The sequence below is a fragment of the Parambassis ranga genome, chromosome 15 (assembly GCF_900634625.1).
Source record: "Parambassis ranga chromosome 15, fParRan2.1, whole genome shotgun sequence".
Taxonomy (NCBI): domain Eukaryota; kingdom Metazoa; phylum Chordata; class Actinopteri; family Ambassidae; genus Parambassis; species Parambassis ranga.
The window spans coordinates 16268886-16296695 of NC_041035.1; the positions used below are offsets into that span (position 1 = coordinate 16268886).

Sequence of the window (27810 nt, forward strand, 5' to 3'; positions counted from 1 at the left end):
AGTTAATGACTGTGTCCCTCAGGAGGACAGTGTGCCCCAAAGTCAAACACCTCCCATAACTGTATCTCATCTGGCGCCAGTCATATTGTTGATAACGACAAGGCAGTCTTATATAACCTTGACACCTAAGATGTTTTAATACATGTTATGCTAAAAGAAAATATTGCATTTAATAAGTAAAAACATCTGAGGAAAACATCTGAGCTTGATGACATGTGACATTGGTCAATTCATAATTGCCAACAAATCCAAGGAGTTTATTATTTCTTTTTTTATTATCTGTGACGTGTAAAATCAATCAAAACAACTTATTATTTGTAACTTTTCTTCAGTGAACATTTCACAAGAATGCATTCATTTGATACCACGTATTCTAGGGGAAGGGGCCTGCTAATGCTGCAGTCATCCTTGGAATTAGTCAAAACACTTCCTGTATAAGATAAGCTAGTAAAACCTCAAAGCATGGTCAGAACATCATTTGGATACCTTGCTGCATTGGCAGTGGAGACAGTTTCTTGCCCTGTTGTTTTGTCTCCACTGGAGGGCGACAAATTTCCATAAAAACAAAAAAAGGATATATAAGAGTCAGCGAATCATATGTACCGGTACATAAAAACATTTGTTCTGCTTTTAACATATACACATTTTCTTTTTTTATGTGTATTAGGTTCTAGGTCGCTTTTAAATAAAATCATCAATTCAGTCTAAAAAGGTAGGAAATGTCCGTCTTTTTAGTTTCTTACGCATTGACTTTTTTGTTGCTGCATTATTTCCGACGGCCCAAAACGCAGCACAATACTTTGGAGGAAGTGGGGTTGGGAAAAGTTGCCTTCACGAGCAGATCTGCGGTCTGTAATTATAACCACCAGCACAGCGAACTAGGCAATACTGAGAGCGACCAAACCGATTCCAAGTCAGTTACACGTACTGGTAGCGTCGTATTAGAAGTCAGGAAGTCATCTTACAGATACTGCGTTCCGTATTTGTAAACTTAAACGACAGACGAACAGAAATATACATATATATATAAAAACTCGGACGATCTTTTCTCCAGTCTGCCTCTAACGATGGACAAGCTTCGTCGTGTGCTGAGCGGCCGAGAGGACAATGAAGAGCTGGGTCTCACTGCACAGGTAGTTAGCTAGTGTATGACAGTCACGATGCTAATGCTAACTTTCTGTCAACGCTTTTTAGAAGCATAAATTAAAAATAACGGTACCAGAATTATTGTTTACAGTCTGATCGTGCGGTGATATATATGTGTGACTGTGCTGTTAAAGTGCTAGGTCAACGTGTTAGCCGTTATTATTAGTTTGACAGCTAATGTTAGAAACAGAAGTACTGTATGTATTTTAACTGTGGTTAACTGACATGTCTGCTAGCATGAACCTTTTGGCTTTAATACATGCTTCGTATGCTTTTTCACAATTTTGCACGCTTTCTCGATGATGAGGAGGAAACGAGGTAAGGCTGCCTGGTGCCTGTTGATGTTTGTACATTACGTGGTGTTACTTGTTGCACAAGTTGAAGTTTCAACTAGCACCGACAGAGGCTCTCTTGCTGTTTTTCTGTTATATTTATTTTGATCAGTGTTTAATTTATTGACCTACTATTCCAGTGCTGTTAACTTTTATGAGAAAAACTGTAGCTGGATGTTGTTCTATGGCTCCTGCCAACATGGTTAAATCATTAGTAGGAAGCATGTGAGTTTTTTTTTTTTACAGGTCATTGTGCTTGTCTTGTGACATCCTCCTTTTGTTCTCTCCAGGTCCTTGATGCCAGCACTCTCAGTTACAGCACCCGGGTGAAATGGTTCGTCATATGCTTTGCCACAGGCATCCTGTGCTCAATACTTGTAAGTGTGCTGTGATGAAAAGGCCGTTTCTTTTCTGCAAATGAAAGTGTTTGACCCTGTCACCCACACTTAATTAGATGATGCAAGTTGTTTGTTTCAAAGTATGCAGATTAGATAAGATGTCCTGTCATCGCTTGCATACAGTGGGGTGTACACCACTTTAAAACCACTGTGATCAGTGGTCCCCAACCACCGGGCCGGGGACCGGTACCGGTCCGTGGGTCATTTGGTACCGGGCCGCACAGAAAGACTGAGCAAAACATATATCATTCATTATCTGAGTCTGACAGCTGTTTCATTTATAAATCGATCAGATTCATCCGCCTGTGCCTTTAAGCACCTGCCCAGACGCTTGTCTCGGTCACGGGATACGGCCCCAAAATTAAGCCCACAAGCAGCAAAAATGAATAAAAAACAAACGTCTTTGGAGAGCTTCTTCGGAAAGGGGAAAAGGCCTAACGAGGAGACAGAAGAAGAGGAGCCTACCCCTTCAAAGAAAAAGAAACCCGCATTTAAAAGACTATATCAGGAGTCCTATTTAAAATACGGATTTATTGCAACAGGTGATTCTCACACACCAAGTCCGCTCTGAGTGATGTGGCGACAGACTCGCAAATGAGGCAACGAAGCCTTCAAAACTGCGAGACCGAGCACCCTGCATTAAAAGACAAGCCATGGAAGAAAACATGAACAAGAACGACTGAAGCAATTAATGACTGCCAAAACAAAATTACGGAGTGGACTGGACATAAGAAACACACTTCGGGTGTCATGTCTCCCATTATCCCCAGATGGGACCGCCTCATTGCTGGGAAAGCTCAAAGGCTCCCACTAATTAAGCATAAGAGTAAGAGTCTGTTTATGCACTTTGTTTTTTTTTGTTTTTTTCTGTGCCGGTCCGTGAAAGTATTGTTTTACATGATACCGGTCCGTGGTGCAAAAAAGGTTGGGGACCGCTGACTGTGATTATTCACACTTACTGTAGAACACAACCTCTGTTTGTTGGAGAGGCCGGTGTGGAGGAATTCACTGTTGGAAGAACCATCTAACAACCAAACACATGTCTTATTTTCCTATTTGTTCATTTTATCATTAGTCGGAGAGGGGAAAAATAGAAAAGCTATGAATAAACTTAATTAAATGATGAAAATACAGTCTTTGTTCAGGACCACTCCTATTGGTGAACATTTATAGCTGACTGTGTTGCCTGTAATGCATCCCCTCCCCGTGGAATACTTTACAGGCAAAACTGAAACTCTGAAGTTGTTGAAGCCTTCCGTTCTATCCTGAGGGTCAGACAGAGTCTTATTGAAAATGCTATTGCACTTGTAAAATTCTACCTTTTAATCTATACCGTCACTTCTTCGTAACTGTTCTTATGACATGTGCTGCAGACCTCTTGGCCAGGTCACCCTTGTGAAAGAGATCCTGATCTCAATGGGTTTTTATCTGGGTGAGAAAACTAAGCTTCTGTAAAACCTGTTGACAGTCAAACAGCCCACAGAGTCCGTTGCTTTTTTCCCTAGATAAAGAAAGGAGCTAAGATCTTCGGTGTTATTAATTCCAGGATTCATCTGGCTGCTTGTGGAGTCTATTTCCTCTTGTATTTTATCCCTTATTTAAAGTTCAGTGACATCATTCGTGGTGGCTGACTGATTGTTTTGCTTCTTCACCAGGGCTCAGCACTGCTGTTCCTTCCGAATGGCATCAAGCTTTTCGCCGTCTTCTACACACTGGGGAATATTGCAGCTCTTTCCAGGTAAGCCTCTTAAGTCCAATTCAAATGAACCACTGTGGAAGATTTTATGTATTGATTTGTCACCAGTATGATACACTGCTGTGAAAGCAAGTGATGAGCAGTGGCCTGAGGCCTCATTCTCTTCCATTTGAGGATGGCCGTTATAGCTTGCTGTAGTCAACTTGAGTACCTGTTTCTCCAAATTGTGCCTCTAGGCTGCTTTTAAAAAAAATGAAGTACAGCCATTCCCCTTTGTACACTTGTCACCTGTTGCTCACTGTGCTCGAGGAACTGTGCAACGTTTTGATTTTGTTGATTGGATGATTTAACAATTGTTACTTCGGATAATTGGCCATAACATGAGTATTTTTGTCTTTTGCGGTCAATCTCCACTTAACCTCTGTTCTTCAGCTTGGAAAGCAGGGTTTGACAGACAGCAGACCATTGATGAGGTCTTTTGTTGTCAGACAGGACAGTCTCTTTTTTCAAGTATCAGATGTCCAGAAGGTTTAGATGTGTCAAGAAACTGGGTCACCTTCCTTATAGCCCAGGTTAACGATCCAGTGCAGGAGAGTATTGTATTTTAAGGAGCTCAAAGTCATTTTTTCATCCGTCTCAGACTTAAATGAAAATAAATTGGTTTGTCAATTGTGAAAAATGAATGAATTAGATACAAAAATGTTTTGCCAGTGTACACCGGTAGGATTTTTCTTTGCAATCCAAAAATCTTTCTATTAAACTTAAAACTGTAACCGCTAAATTTAAATTCCTGATCAGTTTAGCTGTCAGTCGTACAGTGTAGATGACGGCTTTTCTTCCTTCCGGTCAGCAGGAGCAGCATGTGCGTAGATATCATTAGCGTCTCTGTCACATTGGGCAGTTGGGAAAAAAAAAATCCATCCATCCCTCTCAGCAGACCAGTAGAAAGAGCCCACGTCAAAACACACACTGCTCTCGTGTCTCATCTAACAGATGTGACGCTCCACAGACTCCCTCTACCCACTCAGATCTGCTGAGCTAAGAGCTGCGTGCCTCAGCACTGGGGATAGCCTTTGTCTTGTTAAATTTGCTGACGCAATGCATGCATCATGTAGGAGCTTCTAAATGTGTCATCGTGGCGCCGGGCATGAAATATTTAACCCCTAATAACTGTAAATTGTGGTGTAAATGGGATTATAATGTATATATAGCCTTACACAGAGAGAGACACAGAGACAAGTGTGTGTGAATTTTACATTTTTTTATGTGTGTGTAAACATACAAAGACAAAATTCACTAAGACCTTGGTTTTTATTTTTTTTCTTGTACAAATTGTGCAACAGACACTTAAATTAAACCCAAAATATTTCTCATAAATATTATTGTATAACAAACATATGTGTTATATTTGATCACTGAGGCTAATGCTGCTTTTTAGACCTGAAAAGTTAGCATTAGCAATAGCCAGCATGCTGGGCGGACAACAAAAACCATTTCAACAAATGCATTCCTCTAAGTGAACTGTTCAGACCATAACTTGTCTTGTATTCCTCTAAAGCACCTGCTTCCTAATGGGACCACTTAATCAGCTGAAGCGCATGTTTGAACCAACACGACTGATAGCCACCATTGTGATGCTGGTAAATACATGTTTTACTGGATATTGATGGTTTAATCTACTGTACTGTAATACATACATACATACATACATGTAAACACTTGTTGTTTCTGGCATGATCACAAAGCCAGGTTTAATTAAGCACCTGGTATCCCTCACTTTGAGTACTGACACAATTCAAGTACACAAGTAGTGCAGTAAATTTCTTGTCAAACCCTGGAAGAAGTCAGTTGTATATGTCAATCTCATATCATACAGTAAGGTAACTGATTGTTTTCTTCTTCCTCTCTCAGCTCTGTCTTGTCTTAACACTGTGTGCAGTGTTTTGGGTAAGTGCTTTACAAATTCAGTCAGTCAGTAGTTATTTTATTGAGCAACATTTATTACAGTAAGTGCTTTTTGTGTTACTTTACAGTGGCATAAAAAGGGATTGGCCATCATCTTCTGTATCATGCAGTTTTTGGCGATGACTTGGTAAGTGTTACCTGCCACTATAGCCAAGACATGTAGTGCTGAGCTCTATTATTCACATCTAACTTGAATGAATCCAGCTTCTCGTGGCTGAGCACTTTGTTCCAGCTGCTTTGACTTGTGTTAAATATCAGTGAGCTGAGTTAATTATGCTGCTGATGGTTTAAGCTTACTTACTGTCTCAGGCGGATCTAGATAAAAAGGAATCTATGTTTTATATTTTTACACTTAAGCCAAACTTCATACAAGATGGGATGCACTTATATTGATTAGATGGATGTGCCCTAGTTTGCCTGAGCAGACATCTGTTGAAATACAGGTTGAGTCAGTGGCGATGTAATTAAACTAGTAGGCAGGTCGCCAGGCATCATGGTAGGTCAATATATTTTTGGCCTGTAGATCAGTGTAGAGCAACTTGTTTAGAACTGACAGACAAGTATTTCACTAGATTGAAGTCACTCCCAACTGTCACTGCAGTCATTACTGGAACACAAGTCACACCCATGAAGTGTTAGAATTAGAACTTCTTAACTATTTTAAAGGAGTATGTCTAATAAGATAATAAGATAAGATAATCCTTTATTAGTCCCCCACAGGGGAAATAATACGCTTCTAAATATGTTTAAAACCTTTGAATTTTGGTTCAGACAGGGGAGTTTATTCTTACAAGATCGCTTTAGGTTTTTTAGATCACACATATTTCCACAGCACTAACAACAGGGTTTCTATGTGTCACTACAGCAACTCAGGGGGAAGGGAATGGATAATTTCAGTGCATCACTGAGCAGGACTGTGTCAGCTTACGCTACACAGCTACACTGCTTTTGCACCTAGATGTTGTACATTCATTTCCGCTCTGCATGAGATCGCAAAGGCATTACCATGGCAACCGCAAGTCACACATCTCATTCTCAACAGACTGGGGGGCAGAGTGCACTCCCACACAGGCACTCAGACATCTATGTGTGAAGGTGGTTCTGAAATAAGACGTCGCCACTGACCCACACAAATGTGGGCAAAGTCCAGCCCTCAGGCTGAATTCTGTAAAGTGACCAAAGGACCCTGAATCAATGCTGACCGACACAGGCTCAGCATAAGAGCACAGCAGTGTGAAATTTTGAAAACAAACCAGTCAGTGATGTTTTTAGATTAAACATTCAGAACGTACACAAGAATAAAATGTTATAATTCTGCTGAACTACACACAGGTGATGATTTCTTGTCATCAAGCTGAGTCTCTAGTTAATCATTGACCTCCTCCAACAAATTCCTCACATATTTTAAATACACTGGGTGACTCACTGGGGGGCTTTTTGAGCTGAACTTCAGCTGTAATTACTTCTACTACTATGGCTACCATGTTGTTGTTGGTGTTTGCTGTACCAATCTGTCCAGAATCATTAGCGCAAAGATTACAGTGTGTCCGATTCATTCACTGTCATGTTTTGTTAATCCTTTCTGAGCGAAAGACCCACCAGTCCAGTGATTGCTTCTTGATGAAGCATTTAAATGCATATTTTACAGTTCGGTATGTTAGCCCTCAAATAGACTGTATTATTCCCTGTTGCGGATTTGATGCTTTTAATCTTTAATCTCCTAAAAATCAAATTTTTTTGGAAAAAAAAAACTTATATTATCAAAACAGACTTAAATCTAGTTATGTCAGATTTTATTAAAATGAGAGGTACGTGTAATATCAAAATGTCCTCCTGAGCTGCTCTGTGACATGCTCAGCACAGTTCATATTAAGTCTGGATGTCTAGTTCCACAGTCGTCTTTCTATAAGATCATCATTAACCATCCTGTCCTGTTCTCTATTTCAGGTATAGCATTTCTTACATTCCATTTGCCAGGTAAGATGCCTCTGTGTGTGTGTGTCTGCAATAACGTTATGTTCTGTTCGGCAGAAGCTGACGAATTAGACCTTAAATCCTTTGTAGATCTCAATATTTTCTTCTCTAGTGACACAACAAACTGTAAGGAATGCAGGCACTGACCCTGTTCTGAAAACATGTTTTTATTTTCCCCTTAGCTCTGTTTGCCTCCACCATATGGCGGTAATCCCCCCGCTAGTGTAGCCTCTCTTGGTGTCAAACAAATGGCAGCTTGTTGTTTCACACTCCTCTGCGCTTTAGCCCTTTGACGATATTTGATTTATCCTTAATATCAAAATGAAAAGATTTATTGTGGAATAAGACTCTTTCAGCCAAATTGACCAAAACATGTCTAACCCGATGTAGCTTTTACAGTTAATGAGCTTATATTAAGCTTATATGGTTAAAGCACAATGCAATTTTTTTAATTGGATCTACAGACTGGACTGGATAAAAGACAGGGATGAGCATCATATCAGTGTTTGTCACACAATACTTACTGTGTAGAGAATACACAGTAGAAGACCAGGCAGTGTACTGCATATGGGACAAACACTCCTATATACTCAAATGTATACTATCCTCCTCCAGTTGTCCCATATGGTGCATCACCTCAGTGCTTTCCCCAAGCCAAGCATGAGGTTTCTTTTTGGTTCCAGCTGTAAGTAGAGTTGTATCTCATTTGGGGAAGGAGTGCGCAGAACCCCCCGTTTACCCCCCTTCTTCTCACCACCACTTAGTGTCTTGTGTGTGTTTGGACAACCCTATAATCCGTCCTGACAGCTGAGAGACGTCCACCCTGAGCACCCCCTTCCCCCAGCCCAAATGCTAACAACAATACAATGCTGAGACAAAGATGTTTCCCTGTGTCACCCTCACAAAAAACACATTCCTATGGAGAAAAGGCAAATTTAGCAGCTGACTGTTGAAGTCTCCATGATCATGGTTATTTATTTGTTGCATTGTTATTGTGTTTTTTTTTTCATTATTTGTCAAGGATGTTTTCTTAATCCTCTTACTTTAATCCATTTTTCATTTAATTTAGATTTGATCACTTTGATTTCTTTTGTTTGTGGTGTTGTTACGGAGCTGCTACGTATTTTCATCTCAGGCCTTTATTGTTTTTGGGTGACACATAAAAAAGCATTAGACTGTCGTGCTTCCCATCCCTGTCTGAGGTCATGCAAAGTGTGACACTTGGCTATAGCCACGACACCACATGGCCACTGGACTTGATCCTTTAATGTATCTTACCTTGTTGCCTATTTATAACCTCTCATGCCTGCAGAGCAAGGTGCTAAAACCTGCTGCATGCGCACTTCCCACACAGCTTTAAGACTGCTCTTGCTCCGATATTTAATCAGAAATGGGGAGGAAAGCGTGTGACCCATCTTTTATTCATGCAATTTTCAGGAAGCAAAAATAGCATCAACCTTCAATGAATATAAACAAAGGAGGAAAAAAAGCAGGCTGTATGAGGAGTCTGAATGTTTTTTTGTTAATAGACTGGGGGGTCTCTAGTCTGTCCACCGACCTCCCCTCCTCCCTCTCAGACTCCTTCTGATCCCACCCCATTCTCCTTTTAACCTTGACGGGTTTTTTACACCTCCTCCATCGAAATTTGACTGTGGCTGCAGGCGAAGTCTGCATAGCAACACACACTCTTGATGGCAAGAGCATACCGTGTGAGGGCAAATAGAGTAGGCAGCGATCTGTGGTTGTCATGGTGATGGCTCCCATTGCATCATCCTTCAACACAGTGCACCTGGAGAAAGGGAGCCCCCATCGCTCCGAACATGTGGTGCTTCCCCGCCAAAACACACTCACTTATTCATGATGAGCCCCACCCAAATCATGGTAACAAAGGATGGAAGTGCCTTTTTTGTCACCTTAAATTTGGTACACATGACTAAATCATGTCTCAGTGGATTTCTTTACCTACCTTTTATGATTTCTCCTTTATAATGTAACCTACTTGGACTGTTTTTTTTTCAGGGATGCAGTGATGAAGTGCTTCACAACCTGTGTGAGTTAGGACTCCAGAGTCAACAATTTACTTTGAAGACTGGTCCTAATTTGCAAACTGCAAGAACAGTGACTATGTAAAATATACTATATTCCTATATTGTTTATACAAATCTACAAATTTTTTTTAGACTGTGAATTCTTGCTTTCAAATCTAGTTAAAGGTCTATGCTGTAATCAGATTATAAGACTTTGTCAGTCTTTTGCTCATTGTGTGTGATTGAGGAGTGCCTTTAATACCTAATATATTTAAAGATATTCCTATATTTTCAGAGGATTTTTATGCCATTTAAGTGCAGGGATTATTGTGGTATAACATAAGCAACACCATTTACATCAAATCTGTCTTAATATAATACAGTTATATGAAGATATCTGTTGATATATTGACCAAACCTTTGCCCTAAGTGTGCTGTAAGATTTCATTTTTTTTAACGGTATTCTCGCTTCTTGCACACAAGGCTTATTAAAGCATTGTCTCTGTTTTCTGTCTGTGTATGAGACACTGATGTATAAAGAGGCTCTCTGATGCTATTCCATGTTTTCATGTGTTTATTTTCCCTTTGGCTATTGAGTCACTGCTTCACTGACGATACACTGAGATATGATATCCACAATTCTTTTTAGGTTTTTTTTTCAGCTTATGAGATTAAAATAACAGCCCTTGTCTCATCTATTGGTCTTCAGTGTGTATTTAAGCACACCTACCCCTTCCTTAATCCCCTCCTCCACTCACCAAATTACATTAAAATGCTTCCTTTTTTTTTACATTTGATTTCCTGCCAGATGTTGCATTGACCCAGTTAATTATGCTTCTCTGAGCATTGTGATTTTGACGTGACCTAATAACCCACTATAGCTTGAAATGCATACACTATATTGCTCTGGCATGATACCATAGCCTTTGACGGTGTGGTTGTCATGACAACCTCCTCTAGAAGATTCATAACCTCTGCCTACCCCCCATCTGCGATGGAGACGCTCACATTGTCCTGGCGAGGGGTTCCATTTCATTTTACAGGACAGCCTCAGATTGTGAATAGTTCACCTACATGTATCAGGTGCAGAATTTACACAGGCGCATATTATGTCAGGGTTTTGTTTGATATGGCTTAATGATTACGTTTCTTTCCTTGTTGTGCTGCACCCACACAGTTATTAGACGCTTGGGTCTAATAACTGGGTGGTGGATTAGCATGGACGAAAATCTCCTTTTAGTAGTACTTGTTCAACAAACTTGGCAGAGACCAACTAAATCCCTCTTTAAGTAATCTTGGGGATAAAATCATTCTTTCAAATGAGAAGTTTGTTTTTGTGATGTTGTGTTTTCTTTTGCCCGCCATTTTTGGATTAGGCTGATGTTTGAAGATGAAGAGGAAGTACTCTGACCTCAGCAATCTGTTGGTGTCCCAACTGTTTCCTCTTTATTACATCTAATCTGTTCTTATGTCAGAGACGAGAGGGATTCCACGCCACAACAGCCACTGAAATTAAACAGATCTCAGATTAATGGTCCGGAAGATGCATAAATAACTTGGCTTGTGTTGTCATGGGTTTTTTTTTCCCCCTCATGACATTTATTGAGCCAAGTGAGTCACTGAGCTAAATGTTTTTGTTTGTTTTGGTCTGCTTTGTTAGATCTGCGTGCTGTATCAGACAATATAAAAACTTTAGAGGAAAGTATTGATTTCCTTTTACACTCCACCCTTAGTGGAAAAATCACATCAGGTCAGTGGTGGAACAGTCTGGCTGAAAGTGCAGATAACGGCAGAAACAAAGAGAAAAATCAATATTGCAAATTTGTTTCTATATTCCCCCAGATGTCTGTCCTAGTCTCTGTGGCTGAAAGAACAAAAGTGACCATCTATTGTCTCGAATATCAGATAATTGACATTAGAGACAATATTTACTGACGGGATAAAATCAAACAGCACTGACATGTTTTGTGAGGTCAAGGACAGACACACACAGGACCAAACAATGTTCATAAAGCCACAGGGAGGTGTTTTCATGTCTATATCTTAACTGAATGTTTTACTTTTTGGAGCGTTTGTCAGTATTTTAAATTTTGATTATTTTTTAAAAAAGTGTAACTTATTTTTTCACCACGTTTCCTTGCGTGTATGAGGAGATGAGGGGTACATGAGGTAAATGTGGCTCATGTCTTGAGGAAGTTGTTGGAAATTGTGAAATGACATCACCATTTTTTTCATGGCTTTGTTTGGTGCTCCTCGTGGCCACGCCTTCCTGCCTGCTCCATCATAAAGCAGCCCGGCTGTGCGTTCTGTGCACCAGTTGAACTCCCGTCAAGCGTCGTGGACATCAGGTGCACTGCAGTCCCCCCCTCCACCTCCTCGGTGTGGGATAATGCTAGCAGAGGTGTCGCTCATCGCTTTGCGCAGGGCTTCCCAGGACTTGCACGTTTTTTTATGCTGATCACTTCCAGCCACAAAGATGCCTTTTCCACCCATCAGCCTCCACCAGCGGATCTCCTCGCCTGGCAGGGAACTATTTGGCAAAAAGAAAGCCAACGGAGTGCCTCCTCAGTCTGAACAAACCAGCAAATCTGGTGGAGAGAAAACAGGCTCCGACAAGGAGAAACATTCCACCTCTTGGGCATCAGCGAACTTGAGGAATTTGGGGCGAAAACCCCAGCAAGATAAGACTAGAAGCCCAGCTCAGAAGCCGGGTGCCGGGCAAGAGACTCAGGGAAAGTGCTCCTGGCTGACGGTGCCCAAACCTCAGGACTCATCCGAAGGAGTCAGGCGCTCCAGCTCCATGGATTCCAGCAGACTCCTCCAGGGAAAAGAAGAAGGAAAGAAGGAGATCCAGTTTACTCTCAGTCTCACCCCTGAAGCCATCCTTGTCATCCAAAAACGGAATCTAGAGAAGCAAATGATGGCAAAGCAGCAGAAGTGTTGTGCCTCTGCCGACTTCAGACACAGAAGGGTTTTCCCATCCAAAAAGACGCACGGGGGCTCCAAGGGCTGCGCTCCTGCCGGCAAAGTGGACAGTACCGAGCAGGACATCACGGCCATTGTTAAAATATCTCTGCTTAACGATCAACATAAGTACGATGATGTGGAGTACGAGGAAGAGGACGGAGACGTGGACGAGACTGTTGTAAGGAAATGTAAAGAGTGGCTGAAAGGTGTCGAAAATGCCGCTGCTTTAGGACAAGTGGACAAACTTTCCGCACTCCCGCACCTTAAAGGCTGCTGACGCCTGCGTTTGATTGATGCTTTTTGACTGAATTTGTTGGATGGACTCACAGATGCAGGCCTGTCGCAGTGGCATCTGAAATAAGAGTCATGTAAAGTTGGACAACGAGAGGGGGGGAGGGAGGGAATACACGTCTCCAAAGGAATGTCACTTTGTTTAAGAAATAGGCACATAAAATATGCTTCTAAAATGTTATTTGAGAAAATTTAAACAGATAGGTAAATGTATTCGGATGTGAGGAAACGTTCACTTGCCTCAACAAAAATAAGAAATTAGCAGCCTGCGTCTCATCCAACCTGGATCACAGAAATGATGCGTTGCCAGTTAAATGCATATTCACATTATTTTTTAAATTGAAGCTCCGGTTGAAGACCTTAATATTCTCCTCTTTTGCACATGTTTCTGTTTTCAGTGGGGCGCCAGTGGATGGCGGTGGTTTGCGCGTAAAAGGGACGCGAAACCGTTCCTTTGTGTTAGAGAACAATAAACTGTAAACAACAGGGCTTTCTGTGCGCCTGCTGCTGAAATCAAACTGGATTGTTTATTTTTTCCTCTAATAAGAGGGTTATATCCTTTGTAGGGATTTATCAGTGATGTACAGTATTTAATATTTACTAAATATTTGTACTGTCAAATGTCTTCTCAGCTGATGATTTTAAGCCATGTGAAGTAAAACGTGTTTTTTTTAAAAAAATTATGCAAGTGTCACTTGAACCTTTTAAATCTTTCAAAAGCTGATTTGTGTTGTGCCTCTTAAATAATTCTGTTACATGAAGTTCATTTGCAGTCATTTAGATTTCTTTTACACTCCGGGCCTGTCCCCAGACAGCATTTTAAAGGCTCTTTTGTTTCCACTGTATTTACCTGGGGCCATTTGGGCATTAGTGCTCTAAGCTTCTTAGATTTCCTGTTAAGCAGGGTTGACCAGTGTACTGTGGCCAGCAGGGCCAGTCCAGGTGCACGGTCCCTTATTACCTCCAGACTACTTAACTTTTTTCAGATTAAACAAACAAAAAAAAACATCATGTGGCTCTCGGTTTGTACCAGAACGTGTCAGATATTTTCAACTAAAAATGCTGTAAAATTGAGTGCATTTTGATATTCTTGTATTACAAAGAACAGATTTTTCTATTCTAAAATTGTACAAGAAAGTTGACAAAATCACAAGGTGACTGTTTTCACCAAACAATACAATAAACCAAACCCCCCATAAAAGAGTATAGAAGCCATGAGAAGGTTTTTGTTGGTTTCCTCCACCTGTCCACATTCATACTGAGCTGTAAGCAGCAGTCACGTGACAGCTTTGGACACAAACATGTGTCTGTTTGTACAGTGTGGAAGCTTCATTGCAGTAAGGCTTTTTGTATTGTTCTCTGTAACTTAGTAACCAAAGTTTTATTCAAAGCCTGGTACACTTTTAAAGCTCAAATACACCTCAGACTGAGGAGTGTGATTGAATGCACCACAGTGTGTTTGAAGAGCTCACACATCAGCAGCTGGTAAGATATATACCTCTATCTTTATCCTTAGGTGATGTTGTATGCTTTTATTTTGAAAATATGACTGGAAAAACTTTGAAATAATCCCTCCATTACGTTTAGTGACGTGTATGTTTTCACCCAAGGTTACCTCGATGGTGAATTTGCCATGAAATTGGAGGACAAAGATCTGCATCGATTGAGCACTCATTCCCCTGTTTTGGAAGCATGTCCATTACCAGAAAGGTATTTTATATAACACATCAGCAGTAAGGTGTCAAATATGTAAATAATGTGGTACAGTCCATGGCATTCCTCATACATTTATGTCATGTGGGTAAACAAGCTGCTACAATAAAAGCATCTTGTCCTGAACAGAAGTTCCCATTCAGGCCGACTTTATTGTATTGCACGGTTGCAGACTGAGATCACGGCTGAGCCCATACACAGTGTACCAGTACCCATTTGGTTCTCCATGGTTCCTGTAATGATATTATCAACTGGCTCGGTGACCAAACGTTGTGTAATCCTCTTCTTTTGTGTCATTTCAATTGTGGCCTTGTTTATGTGCCTCTCTCCTTGTATTCATTGCTGTCTGATTCAGGCCCACAGCCAAGCTATTCATGAGTGTCCTGGGGGTAAGAACTGCATTATTATGTCTCAATCAGAACAACCAAATACTTGTAGTTAGTAGGAAAAGTGGGAGCTGTAGACACGAAACAAGTCACTCTTTTCAAGGTCTCTTATCCAGCCCTCTATTTTCAGTTATTTATATTTGTTTATTCATTTGTAGCATTCCTTTTTTCCTTTTTTTGATATCTCAGGGCTGCAGATGAATAGCTGCAGCCCCTTGTACACCTCACTGCAGTATCATTAGAGTGACGTGGTACGTTATCCTTCAGTAATTTATCGTGGCATGGAGCACAGATGGATGCTGCCTTCACCATGTCACTGACACTTTGCACACAGCAGTGAGAGGACAAGAAGTGCAGGTCCCTTTGCTGTGCTGCGACAGCATTACTGTGGCAACGGAACTGATAATTCCTGTGTCTCCAGCAGCTTTTGTGAGAAAAGACAAAGCAGACACTTCCTGGACAGACTCAACCCATAAACTTTAGTAATGCGGTCATTTGGCTGCAGCCAGTAAAGAACGAGACATTTCCCATGTGGTGACAGGATGACCGCAGAGATAAAACTGCAGATCAAAGAGTACAGTTCACACAAAATAACTCAAGCATGTTTTATTCTTTAACTGTAAAAGGAGATTACACCCTTAGTAGACACTGGAACTGGGTATCATTAGTCACTGGGATTAAATAGGGATGCTGCTGCCCAGTGATGCGTTTACAACGTGACAATTGTTTTCTAGAGACGTGCTGGAGAGCAGGGTGATGGGTTTGTAGGAGCAGAGGTGGGTACATTCCTGTTGCAAATATCTATAAATATTTATTTTTATTTATTTATTTATTTTTTTGGTTGTACATTGCAAGAACACAATGTCAGGCTGTTGTGTGGGAGGGTGTTCTTGGCAGACATGAGGGATTACCAAAAAAAAAAAAGCATTCTTTTTTAATCTTCAGGCAAGCTGTCAGATTTGCTCCCACAAGGAATCTAAATAGGGTTTTTACTGTTGATAGGCAGGAGATGGAGTTAAAGCAGGACTCTGGAGGAGGAAGGCAATTCAGGACAGCAACACCCAGAGGCCAGGGCCTGGCATCAGGCACAGCTGGAGCAGGTTAATAATGTTCAGGAGAAATAATCATCACTTCTTGAAACATTCCGAGCACTTCTTTTTATATCTTACAGCGCCATCTAGAGGCCTATATGAACATGCTTTACCCCCATAGCTATATAACTTTTTAATGCAGCTTTTAACTCTTGCTGTCCCTGATTTTGCTGACTTGTTAACTCCATTTAATATTAGTATAATATTCATATTAGCCAGTTTAATCTGCTCTAACTAAAATAATACATTTTAGGGGAGTTTTATAACCTGACACACACATTTATATGTCCAAATAACTTAGTGGCCATTTGATTCAGTAGTAATATTCTGTATGTGAAATATGAACTAGAAAGATCAGTGGGCATTTATTTTAATCAATATGTGCAAAATACTCTTCCTAAGATAAGATAAGATTTGTTAGTCCCCCGCAGGGGAAATTCACAGTGTTAGAGCAGCAACAGCACAGTAAGAAGAAAAAAAATATAGAAAATAGATAAATAGAATGAACACAAGGTGAATGAATGCTTGATTAAATATCAGAATAAAGTGATTTGAGTACTAAACTGTTATTGCACATGATGATCTGGTATGGTGAAGATGACAGTTTACATTATATACATAAGAGCTAATAAAGTTATTGCACTGCATGACCAAGTTATTATACAGGAGGTAGTGTGGCTTTAGGAGTGTATATATATATATATATATATATATATATATATATATATATAGTCCTATCAAATTTCCTATCAAATTTATATATTTTTTTTTACATTACAATTTTTACATAAAATTAGTATTCAGAAATCCTTCAGGTTCTGGCTGCCTGCTGCCTGTCTGTCCCTGTCTGACATACTCAACACCAGGGGTCAGCAACAACCTTCATGATCCGTTCAGTGGAAAACACCTGTGTATGTTTTAAATATATATATTGTTTGTTTTACACAAAACAATACAAGTGTGTAAGTATATGTAATTTATAGATTCTGTACTTGCAAGCGGGATGTATCAATAATTTAGGTGAAATTAGTAACCTGGTATATGTGTGTTTTGTTTCCTTGTTTGCACCTTCTCTATTTTTTTAAGTCTTTCAAAAACAGTCAATGCTATCATGTTAACAATGAAAGTGAAACTTCAACATGATTTAGCTGTATAGAGCCAGATTTGGCCCCGCAGACAATTTGCCTGTTACTAGATTACACTTTGTCTGTGCTCAAATACACTGTGTGTAAATGTAAGTAAATCAAAGCTTCTCTGTCGATAACAACACATTCTCTTCATTAACATAATTACAGCTACAGTTATTCTCCTGTATAGATACTTTTTAAAATATTACGGAAGCAGAGAATTTGTTGTTTGTGTGTGTGTGTGTGTGTGTGCCTGAATCTAACAGGAATTTGTATTGGACTGGTATTGTATTCTTGCTGACTGTAAAAAAACACTTTTATCAAAATAGCTCTCATTTTCTTATCTTATTTTCTTTAATTTTTACAACTCATTTTGCTTGTGTTGTGTAATTTTCTTTGTGCTGTGTAGTCACTGTGATTGACTTTGATTTTGACTGTCATGTCTCTGCTGTGCCTGAGTGTGAAAAGAGCAATACGCTTCAGAGAGAAGGAGGGAGTGTAACATGAGACGGGTCCCGTCTTATCTTCCCCTCCTGTAAAAGTTGAGTTTCTTGAGGAGGATGTAATTGTCCTTCCTCTCTAATGACTTGCAGTTGGGGGTGGTGGAGTGGGGTGGGGGGACAAAGAGAGCACAATAAAGAACTTTAGAGGCCCTCGGAATCCTTTGCTTCAAATTGCTGAGCAAATGAAACTGCCCGTTGTTTCCTCAGCTCAGATCGAGCCTCTGTCAGACATGGAGGTGAGGCTTGGACCAAAGCAGGCAATGGCAGGAACACCTGCTGGGGTCTAATTGGTCCCTGCTGCAGTTAATGGCTTCCTGTGGCTGCATGTTTACTTCTCATTTGTTCTGTGTGCTCTGTTTCACAGCCCCTGAAACAAGGGAGACTGACTTTAAATTTCTATTCCCACCACACTCTGTCTCTGTCCTTCTCTCTGATGGCCTGTCTGCATCCTCCCTCAGAAACAAAAGAAGTTGGCCTTCTCTAAGCTGCAGCACAATGACTCATACCTGAAGTCCCTCCCTAAAACCAGCTATTACCTGGTACGTTCTGACCAAGAGAGAAAGTATAAAACCCAAATGTAATCTTTGCTGATCTCTTCATGATAACAATCTGCTCATCTTCTCTGAGATCTTTGAGGTCCAGAAGCAGTTAACTGAGCACGGACTTCTGAAAACCCATCAAGACCTGGAGGACTTTTATAGCTGCATCCGGTTTAATAGTCGCCCATCACAGCTACAGCAAAGTCTGCAGGATGTCCAGAAAAAGAGTTGAGTCATTTATCTTTAAATACATAAACAATTATTTTCATTCTTTATCTACAATGGCAATGAAAAACACAGACTAACCAAGTGTGTATGTTCACAGTCCTGGAAAGAAAATCCAGTCACCTGACTACTCAGTGCAAGACACCAGGACACGATCCCAGGTTATTTTTTATTTTTTTAATATTTGATCAAATATTTGTCAATTTTTAGAGTGCATCCTTTTATCTGAGAAGCAGCAGTATGTCTGGGATTTTATGTTTCCAAGATACAGCCAGTGTTGTGCTGGAGGAAGATAGATGTTACTCAGCTGCACAGAGTACTCTGGATCTTTGTTTGCACTGCAGTCAAGAACAAACAGCCGCTCGGCTGGAGGCTTGTTTAGCATGGACCCTCCTGGAGGAGAGAGCCGATTACTCACGTAGAAGTGAGATGACCAAACACAGTCTGACCCTTCTGTTGTGGAAACTCAACTCCGCTGACAGCCACTCTGACTCCTACAAACATCATCCAGAGGAAAATGTTGTAATTATGTCCACTACAAAAGAGATACAGCAATTGGGCCAGTGGTGTCACTTCATGCCCGCGCTGCCAGCAGATGTGGAATTGTTTAGAGTGTTTCCCCTCTTGTAAAGCTTTATGAGCTTCCAGGCAAACAGCACTCCATTTACCTATGTGTTAGAAATGATCCTGGCACACTCATTGTTAGTTACATAAGAATTATAACTATAGATAATGAAACTATAAGAAATGTCATCATCCTTTTTTCAGTTTATGCAAGATATCACCACAGATTATTTGCAAATGAACATCAGCCATTCTGCATCTCCTTGCAGCATGGAGAGGATACAAACATGGTAGGCAGAAGCTATTCTCTACCTGGATCTCAAGAGATTAATTAAATAATAATAATGAGTAAAAACTTCCAGATTCTTTTTCTACAAGACAACTCCAGTTACTGAGGTCTGCCTCATTGTGACGTAATCCCTATAAGGAAATTTTAATCTTAATCTTCCATGCTGATGAAAGGAGTGTCCTTGCACCTGTACAAGGTTTCAACCCATAAATCCACTGTATATTGGTGGATGGATGCAGCCCCTACTGATCTGATACAGAAGAAGCACAGCTTCACAACTTTGACTATGATAATGATGTATGTTGTTTCTAACAGAAAGAGGACATCTGTAGCCTTTTCTGGTTGAAGTGAAAATTTAAAAAGTATTTTTTAGTTTACATAAAAAAGAAAAAACTTGAATCTAAATTGTATCCTTTCATACCCCCCTCAGTGTCTTCTGTGTTTACATGTTGTGAACGTGTAACAGAGCAGTGTCAGCCGCTCTCAGTCTTGTTGTTAATTAGGGGTGAACTCTGTTTAGTAGGAGCATGTATAATGTTAGTGCGGAGCTGCCACCGTGAAACAGCACATTGGCTTGGGGACATTAGGAGTTTAGCATGAAGGCAAGTGAAGGGTTGAACTGACAAGTCCTCCATTAGTGTGAAATCTCATCGCTCCACAGACAAACATGGCGAGACAGCGGCCCCTCCTGCCTCCCCAGCCCGGCTGTGCCACAAGCACATTCCCCACGTCTATGAGAAATACCCGAAATAAAAGCAATTAGAGCCGAAGCCACGATATGCAGTCGGCAAAGTCCTTGGTTATGTTTTTAAGTTATGAGCCGATTCATCCGATCTGCCCGTCTTTGTGGCTATTTATGATCTTATTATTAGCTGCTGTGATTTATTGGACAATTCATGCAGTAGTTTGCTATCTTTGTGGCCATCTGCTCATGGTATCTTCAACATGTTGAATTTCACACGTGTGCATTACAGGTCTGCAAAATTAGAACATACCATTTCTATTACTATAAACTGACCCAAAGAGTGGAAAACACACAAAACACAACACTGAACTAGTCATATTGTGTTCTGCAGGATGCAGCTGGTGAAATTTCGACTGTCATATTCAAGCTTCTACATTGTCACCTGTTAATACACAGATTTCTCACATGTCCACACATCCACATCCTGATTCTGCCACCTGTATCCTGTGCAGCTCATTGGGGTTTGTATAGATCTGTTACCTGCTGCACTGTCCTGTGAGTAAACGCTCCCTTTCTCAAGAGTCCACCCCAGAGCCAGTTTGCACCCAGCAGACAAAGTGTGTTGTCACCCCAGTGTGCAGTGTTATCGGGTGTGAGCTGCACCATGCACACTATGGGCTGCTCTTGAAAAGTAACACACCATTAGGAATATATTAACAACACAACATTTTGTGTAGAGGTCAAACATCACAGAAAGCAAGTTAGACAGACAACGTTAAAAGTTTTTTTTTTCTAAAGGGCCATCCCTTTCCTTTGTATTATAATATGACTTCCTCTAGATGAGGTGTGTACTATACGGCCTAATTTTGTGCATGTATCCACAGGGTACAAGAGCAAAGGCCTGAAACAAGGATGACTTCAGAAAAGCAGATCCAGCTCAGCCAGAAGGAGGATGAAACTGAACAAATGTTTCCCAAGGTTAGTGTGAAAACCACAGGGCCAGTAATCTCACTTAACAAGGGCGGTGGGAGGCAAACACACCTGCAGCAGTGATCACCAACCTCTCCCACAAACTCAGAACACACTCATCATTCAAATATATTGCTGTCAGCCTTATACTACACAATAGAATATATTTTTAATTCAAGAATGTTTGAGGAAAACAATAAATTGCGGCAGCAAGCTGTTGTAAAAAGCCATTTTGCAGCATTTGCACATCTATGCAATAAATATGAGTTAGCATAGCAGCATACTCCAACAATCACTCCAATGCAAATTATTCTTTTGGCATCCCCACTCAAAATCACTTTTGGTTTGTGATTGGAGCAAACAAAATACAACATCCAGTATTGGTGCTCTTCACCTTTTCTTCAGGGAAGATTTTGCCATCTTTGGGTAAAGTCAGGCCCCATCTGTTCACCCCTGTTCCAAGTCCTTGTGCCAAGCAAATGTAAGTGAAGCTAACCTTCTTCTGGCAGATGCCCTAACTCTCAATAAAATTTAAATATGTTGGCAACAAGTCTGTCTTTGTCTATAGCCCAAAACACTAAACAAAAGGTTTTGTTTATTGATTCAACAATAAAATTTAAAGATGGACAGTTAAGGAATAATCCAGAGCAGTGTAATACACCATAGACAGTATTAGTTCCTATATTTACAGAGACCAGGAGACTCAGAAGAGTGAGTGGCGAGAAGAGGTTATGTTCAGGTGCTGAGATGAGCATATACGGGCAAGCATGCAGGACTTATTTTTTCTCTCACCTCTCTGTCAAAATGGGCCTAAGCAAACAGAGGATGAGCCTGGCTGGAGGGAGAGCAGGGGAAGGCAAACAGTGACTGGTTAAAGCCAGCAGGCATCCAGGAACATTGACTCACCACAGCTCCAAACTGAAACCTCAGATCTCCTGCTGCTGGAGAGACCTGTCACCCTTGTTGACATCCTGACTCTGGCACTTTAAGTACCAACATGTTGGGAAGTATTTTATGCTGTGTGTGGTGTATACAGTGCTGCTAAATGTCACAATACAACGTTGTACTGCGACTCATGGTGATGGTGATTACAACAACAAAGACAAATGAGGGGAACAACAAGACAACAGAAGTTTCAGGTTCAGTTATCATCAAACAATGTTAAAGTTTGATTTCAAATAAAATCCTTTTTTTGTGTTCAAATCATAATATTAATACCACAGACTGATGGTTGGAGAATCAACATTTAAATCTAATACGCAAAATGGTCAGTAGTGACCCACGTGAAACCGTTTTAAGGTCCTATAAACATGAAAGTGAGCCAAGCTTGAATGAGCTGTATGTGATTTTGCACCTGCATTGCATCCTTTGAGGGAACAGGCTTTGTGGGGGGGGGGGTCTAAAGCAGCATCCTATATAGATCAATAATGTAAATTCCCAGTGCTGCAGACCCACACCAGGAAGTGGCCTGGTGTGACAGTTAGCACTGGGTGAGGTGTTACAGGAGAGGAGATAGGCGCCAAATGGGACACTAGGACTGTGGGAAATGACACTGGTTATGACACCTCTGACTTTTACAGCACGGTGACCTAAGCTTATAGGGTGTCTTTTTTTTTTAAATCACAGAAATTATTAATAAAACAAATGAAATGATGAATAACTGATATGTTTTTTCCACAGGTGAAAACACCCACATTTGCAACCCTGCAACCTGACTTTATGAGGAACTTTCAGAGCAAAATGCCTGATTTGGTGGGTTAATGTTGTGTGTAGTGCCACCAAACAACAGAAGGAAACGTCGTCTTCAATACCTTCTCTCATAACAGATGATCCCAGAGATTCCTGAGAAGAGCAGGAAAGCAGAGATTTATCTGAGACACGTCAGACACATGTATGAGCTCTCTTTAACCAACATGGCTTTCTCTAAGAGGTTTGTAGGCAGACTGATAAGTTTGACTTTCTGTAAATTCCGAATGAGGAGACAGAAGATGAAAAGCATATTGGAAAAGTCTTTCAACTGCTCTTTAAACTGAGTGGGGTTTGTTTTTCTCTGCTTGCTGTGAACTCTGGTCCAGACTGCTGGACAGAGAGACAGACTCACTGTGCTGGCAGGAGGAACGAGGCGTCCAAGATTTGGTTAGTAACACAAACCAGCCACAACACAACACACCACAGAGCTCCACGGAAGCTAACACATAGATGTCACACACTATCAGCTTTTAAAGTTTGTTTTTGTTTTCTTTTTTTTCTTTTTTTGCGAGCCACCATAGCAACAGTGTTACCAGACACACAGGGGTTATTTTGTGAGAATGACATCGATGTAAATCACTTCATATGTTTCATATGCTGAGCTATCCATGACTGTGTTTTTCCCCTTCCTGCTCTCTCATAGGTTCTTCCACACATTGAGTCCAAAGCAAAGAGGGAGAGCCAAACCACCCAGCCACCACTCTGCTCTGAGAAACAATCAGCAAGTGTTCAGAATCACAGATCATCCCCCCAACACCCGAGCAGAACGTCCTCGGCCAGGTGAAAGAAAGCATACGGTACATGCAGAGCTCAAGCTTTTCAGTTATTCATGAGAGGCACTGATTGTCACTTTGTTTGCATGTGGGTGTTTTTTTTTTTTGCAGCCACTGGTGTTTTGAGACTGATCCATTATCCATTGAAGACATGTATCAACAAAAGCATTTAAAGGTACAGGTTTTTCTCAGGTTATAGTGATTTTTTAAAAAAACATTTGAATGTCCTTTTTTTGTCCTATTTTTTTTTCTTTAGATTATTGACTGTGGGTGTAAGCTGTGGAAAAACTACATATATCACTGAAGATGGTGTGTGTTTTGCATTGTGCTACTATCTTCCAACTGCATTTTAGAACAACCACATCACACAGTCAACCAGAGTTTATTGAGATATATATATAAAAAAAATAAAGATATGAATATCGCAAACCTCTTATATTCTTTAATGTGTATTATATTGTTAGTGACATATAATAAAAACTTCTTTTTCTGTTTCAGAAATACAATTTATACTAAAATGTTGGAGAACACTTTTCTTTGTATGTAGTTTTGCCATTTATTCATTATCTGCCATTTTAAGATTAAGATTCGGTTTATTAATCCCTGGCCTGTAGGGAAATTAGATTACAACAAGTTGTTTATACTACCCCAATTGGTACAAAGTTAATTAATTAATTGTTTCATGCATCCCTAAATAAATGATTAGAAATCATCATTTCTCATTAACACAAAGTAGGACAAATACTTAAATCTCATCCTAAAATCTGAGCTTTAAGGGGCCTAAGGACGAGTCAGACTACAGAGTCTTGGTATCTGCAGGTGTGGCTTTGATCTAAGTGTCAATATTTACAGGTTGATGTAATAAAGAAGGTTAAACTGCTTTATTCAAAACGCTGTCATCCTGTGGGCCTCAATGATATGGGCGAGCTCAACCAATCTGTGACAAGCCCGCAAAGATCAAAGAGGAGACGAGCCAACCATCTCTGCTCCAAACACCCAGCCTGAGATGGAGCTTCTCCTCAGCCTATATATTTGGTCTTCAAGAGAATCAGAGTGGAAGTTGTCTTAGTGAAGGCACAATAAGGAGGAAGAGGTTGTGGAGATCAGCTTAAGGTTTTTCAATAAGTGTTTACAATTCTTCAACCCTGGAGCTGTTGGACAGTATGGCGGCAAGCGCTGGCGAGTGTCCCAGCAAGGCCGTTCAGTACCGGGTGGATCACCTTCTGAGTGCCGTGGAGAGTGAGCTGCAGGCTGGCAGCGAGAAGGGCGACCCCACGGAAAGGGAACTGAAGGTGTCTTTGGATGAGAGCGAGCTGTGGCAAAGGTTTAAGGATCTTACAAATGAGATGATAGTTACAAAGAATGGCAGGTGAGCGCAAATACAGCAAACATAGTATCTGTTCACAGAGTAGTTGTGTTTATCTCATTGAATTTCTTTCAATTCTCCTCAAGGCGCATGTTTCCGGTGCTGAAAGTGAACGTGTCCGGATTGGACCCGAACGCTATGTATTCTTTTTTACTGGACTTCGCATCTGCAGACAACCACAGGTGGAAATATGTGAACGGGGAGTGGGTGCCTGGTGGCAAGCCTGAACCTCAGACTCCCAGCTGTGTTTACATCCATCCAGACTCCCCTAACTTCGGTGCGCACTGGATGAAAGCTCCAGTCTCGTTTAGCAAAGTCAAACTCACAAATAAACTCAATGGAGGAGGTCAGGTACGTGGGATATTTTTTTATTTGTTTATTTCCTTTTTCTACATAAAACATTAGTAAAGAATTATGACTGGCACATTAACATTATGATCTATGCTTTGTTGTTTTTCAGATAATGTTAAATTCTTTACACAAGTATGAGCCACGCATCCACATAGTGCGGGTTGGAGGCCCACGGAGGATGATCACCAGCCACTCCTTCCCGGAGACACAGTTCATTGCAGTGACTGCCTACCAAAACGAAGAGGTTGGAAATGAGATTTGTTAATTCTCTTTTAAATACAAATAATGTAACAGGTAAATGTAGTATTGAATGTGTGTATATGATGAAAATGACTTTTATGTGTGCGCGTAAAATCCGCGCGTAATTTACGCACGGAGTTTGCGCTGGGCTGGGATTTCTTCATTTTTATATATGTCAAAAGGCAATCTTGGTTATTGACATGTGTTGTGTATTTATATTGTAGATAACTGCACTGAAAATAAAGTACAATCCATTTGCCAAGGCCTTTCTAGATGCAAAGGAGAGGTAAGAATACAGCTTTGTTTTACAAGAAATTTGTACTTGTATAAATACATTTAATCCAATGACATCTTTATTTCTGCAGGAGTGATGGCAAAGATGGGAGAGAAGAGTCCACTGAAAACCAACAATCAGGTTACTCTCAATGTAAATATGCATTTCTTGTTTCTAATATGTCCTGACTGGCTAAGTCTTTGTGTTAATCTGGTCCTATCATGTCTTTTCTTTGTTGAGCCAGTGAGTAGCTGGTTTATTCCAGGCACAGGCTCCCTCTGCCCTCCTGCCAGTCCTCACAGCCAGTTTGGGAGTCCCATCGCCCTCTCACCATCACACGGCTGTGAGCGCTACTCAACCCTGAGGAACCATCGTTCTGCCCCTTACACCAGCCCATATGGCCATCGGGCCAACTCGCCCAGTGAGTATCCAGCCTCCACCTTCTTCACCTTCATAAATCCAAGAATCACACCACTTCCTCCCCCCATGACTATTAACAAGAAACTCAAACAAATGTTGGTGAGCAGGGAATGTCCAGCATTCCTCTGGCTTTTGTGTGAGTGGAGCCACGGAGCTGTAAATGTTTGGGCTTCAGACAAAGAATGTATCAGATTTACTCCTTAAACATCATATTGATATTAGGAAGACAGCTTCTCAGATAATACTACATGTACAGATAATACAACATGTTCTCTGACATAATCTTATTACCAAATCTAAAACAATTAACCCAAAGTGTCTCTGTTTGTGTTGCAGCCAGTTACTCTGATAACTCCTCACCCTGTTTGTCGATGCTCTCAAGCCACGACAACTGGTCAGGCCTTCCGATGTCGGCGCACTCCAGCATGATGCCAATGGCCCATAACTCTACCTCTGGTACCAGCCCTAGGTTTGTGTTTTTGTTTTATCTACTTAGAAACATAAATAATAATAACTAGATGAAAAAGGCAAAATAACTAAATGAAAGATCAGATTAATCTTTCTATAAATATGTCTATTTTCAGCTTGAAACAAAAGAAAGATAAACCTGCAAAGTACTCTTAAGAAAAGAAACTGTTTGTGTAAACACACACAGAAACGTAATACAGTTTAATATGAATCACATGGAGGAAAATGTCTTGTCTTGTTTTTGAGCAGAGCAGACTACTGCTGTCATATTTAGTTCATCTTTCAGAACAATGACATGAGCTGCATCCCTTGATGTTGCACACCTAAATGCGGCTTCCACTATTTATAAACATTTACTAAATGTCATTTTTCTAATACACTGTGACTCATATTGTCCAAATGTAATACACCTAAAAATACATTTCTTGTGCCTCTTTTTGTGTGAAAACAAAAGATGAGATGAGTGATACATTTTCTGTCCATCTCTCTGTACAGTCAGTACACCAGCCTCTGGTCTGTGAGTAACTCACCCCTCACACCAGTGTCCCAGAATGGGGGGATAAACAACTGCCTGAGCTCACAGTTCCTACGTGGTTCCAGCAGCCACTACCCCAGCCTGTCTCACTCAGTCACAGTGCCCTCCTCTGGCTCTCCCATGTATGACACTGGAACAGCCACAGAAGTGCATGACACTGCTCAGTATGACACGTCGCCACACGGTCGATTACCATCAGCCTGGACCCCTGTTACACCGCCGTCTCTCTGAGGGATGTATCTCTGAAAGAGAAAAGGCTTAAGTTCAACCTTTCAACTAATATTTCCTTGATGTCCACAAGACTCACATATATTTTATTGTTTGTGGGCCAAAATGTATTTTAATCTGCTTATATTAAGCATAATCTCATGATATTCACAGCAATAAGAAAAAGAAATTGTACAGCTAACCAAGGATTGTTTATAATGTAAATGGTTTATGGACTGTATGTAAATGAATGAGCTTTTTGTACCACAGTGTTGCCATTTGTGATAAGATGTTTCAGATTATTTTAAATGAAAGTGAGATCAATATTCTGCTATGCAGATAATGGACACCTTTCCGTGCCATTAAAAACCACACTTCTCATATCTCTGGCACTTGAATGTTCTTTACCCCCGCACACTACACTGTTCTTGCTTTTTTTTCTTAAGCTGTTTTATACCATCACTCTCTTTCACAATGTACTCTTCATTTGTTATTTACTGTAGTACCTCCATATGGCCACAGAAGCACCACCGACTGTAG

General features: G+C 40.6%; 3 protein-coding genes across 4 annotated transcripts; all 3 read left to right on the forward strand.

The window, feature by feature from the left end:
- The first annotated feature begins 864 nt into the window (after positions 1-864).
- Positions 865-10094, forward strand: sft2d1 (SFT2 domain containing 1). Its single transcript, XM_028424347.1, has 8 exons — positions 865-1133; positions 1769-1855; positions 3532-3614; positions 5131-5212; positions 5484-5519; positions 5606-5664; positions 7485-7514; positions 9531-10094. Exons 1-8 carry the CDS (start codon positions 1068-1070, stop codon positions 9568-9570), a joined length of 483 nt encoding a protein of 160 aa, XP_028280148.1. The 5' UTR covers positions 865-1067; the 3' UTR covers positions 9571-10094.
- A 1773-nt stretch (positions 10095-11867) lies between these two features.
- Positions 11868-12818, forward strand: prr18 (proline rich 18). Its single transcript, XM_028423881.1, has one exon. The coding sequence runs from the start codon at positions 12015-12017 to the stop codon at positions 12780-12782; it is 768 nt and encodes a 255-aa protein (XP_028279682.1). The 5' UTR covers positions 11868-12014; the 3' UTR covers positions 12783-12818.
- Positions 12819-24490: 11672 nt separating this feature from the next.
- Positions 24491-27294, forward strand: tbxtb (T-box transcription factor Tb). Of its 2 annotated transcripts, XM_028423583.1 has the most exons (8): positions 24491-24778; positions 24862-25126; positions 25236-25370; positions 25591-25652; positions 25732-25793; positions 25885-26061; positions 26397-26529; positions 27024-27294. In XM_028423583.1, the coding sequence occupies exons 1-8, from the start codon at positions 24573-24575 to the stop codon at positions 27292-27294; spliced, it is 1311 nt and encodes a 436-aa protein (XP_028279384.1). In that variant the 5' UTR covers positions 24491-24572. The 2 variants fall into 2 exon arrangements, with proteins under 2 accessions (XP_028279384.1, XP_028279385.1); XM_028423584.1 differs by lacking the exon at positions 25885-26061.
- Positions 27295-27810: the final 516 nt, after the last annotated feature.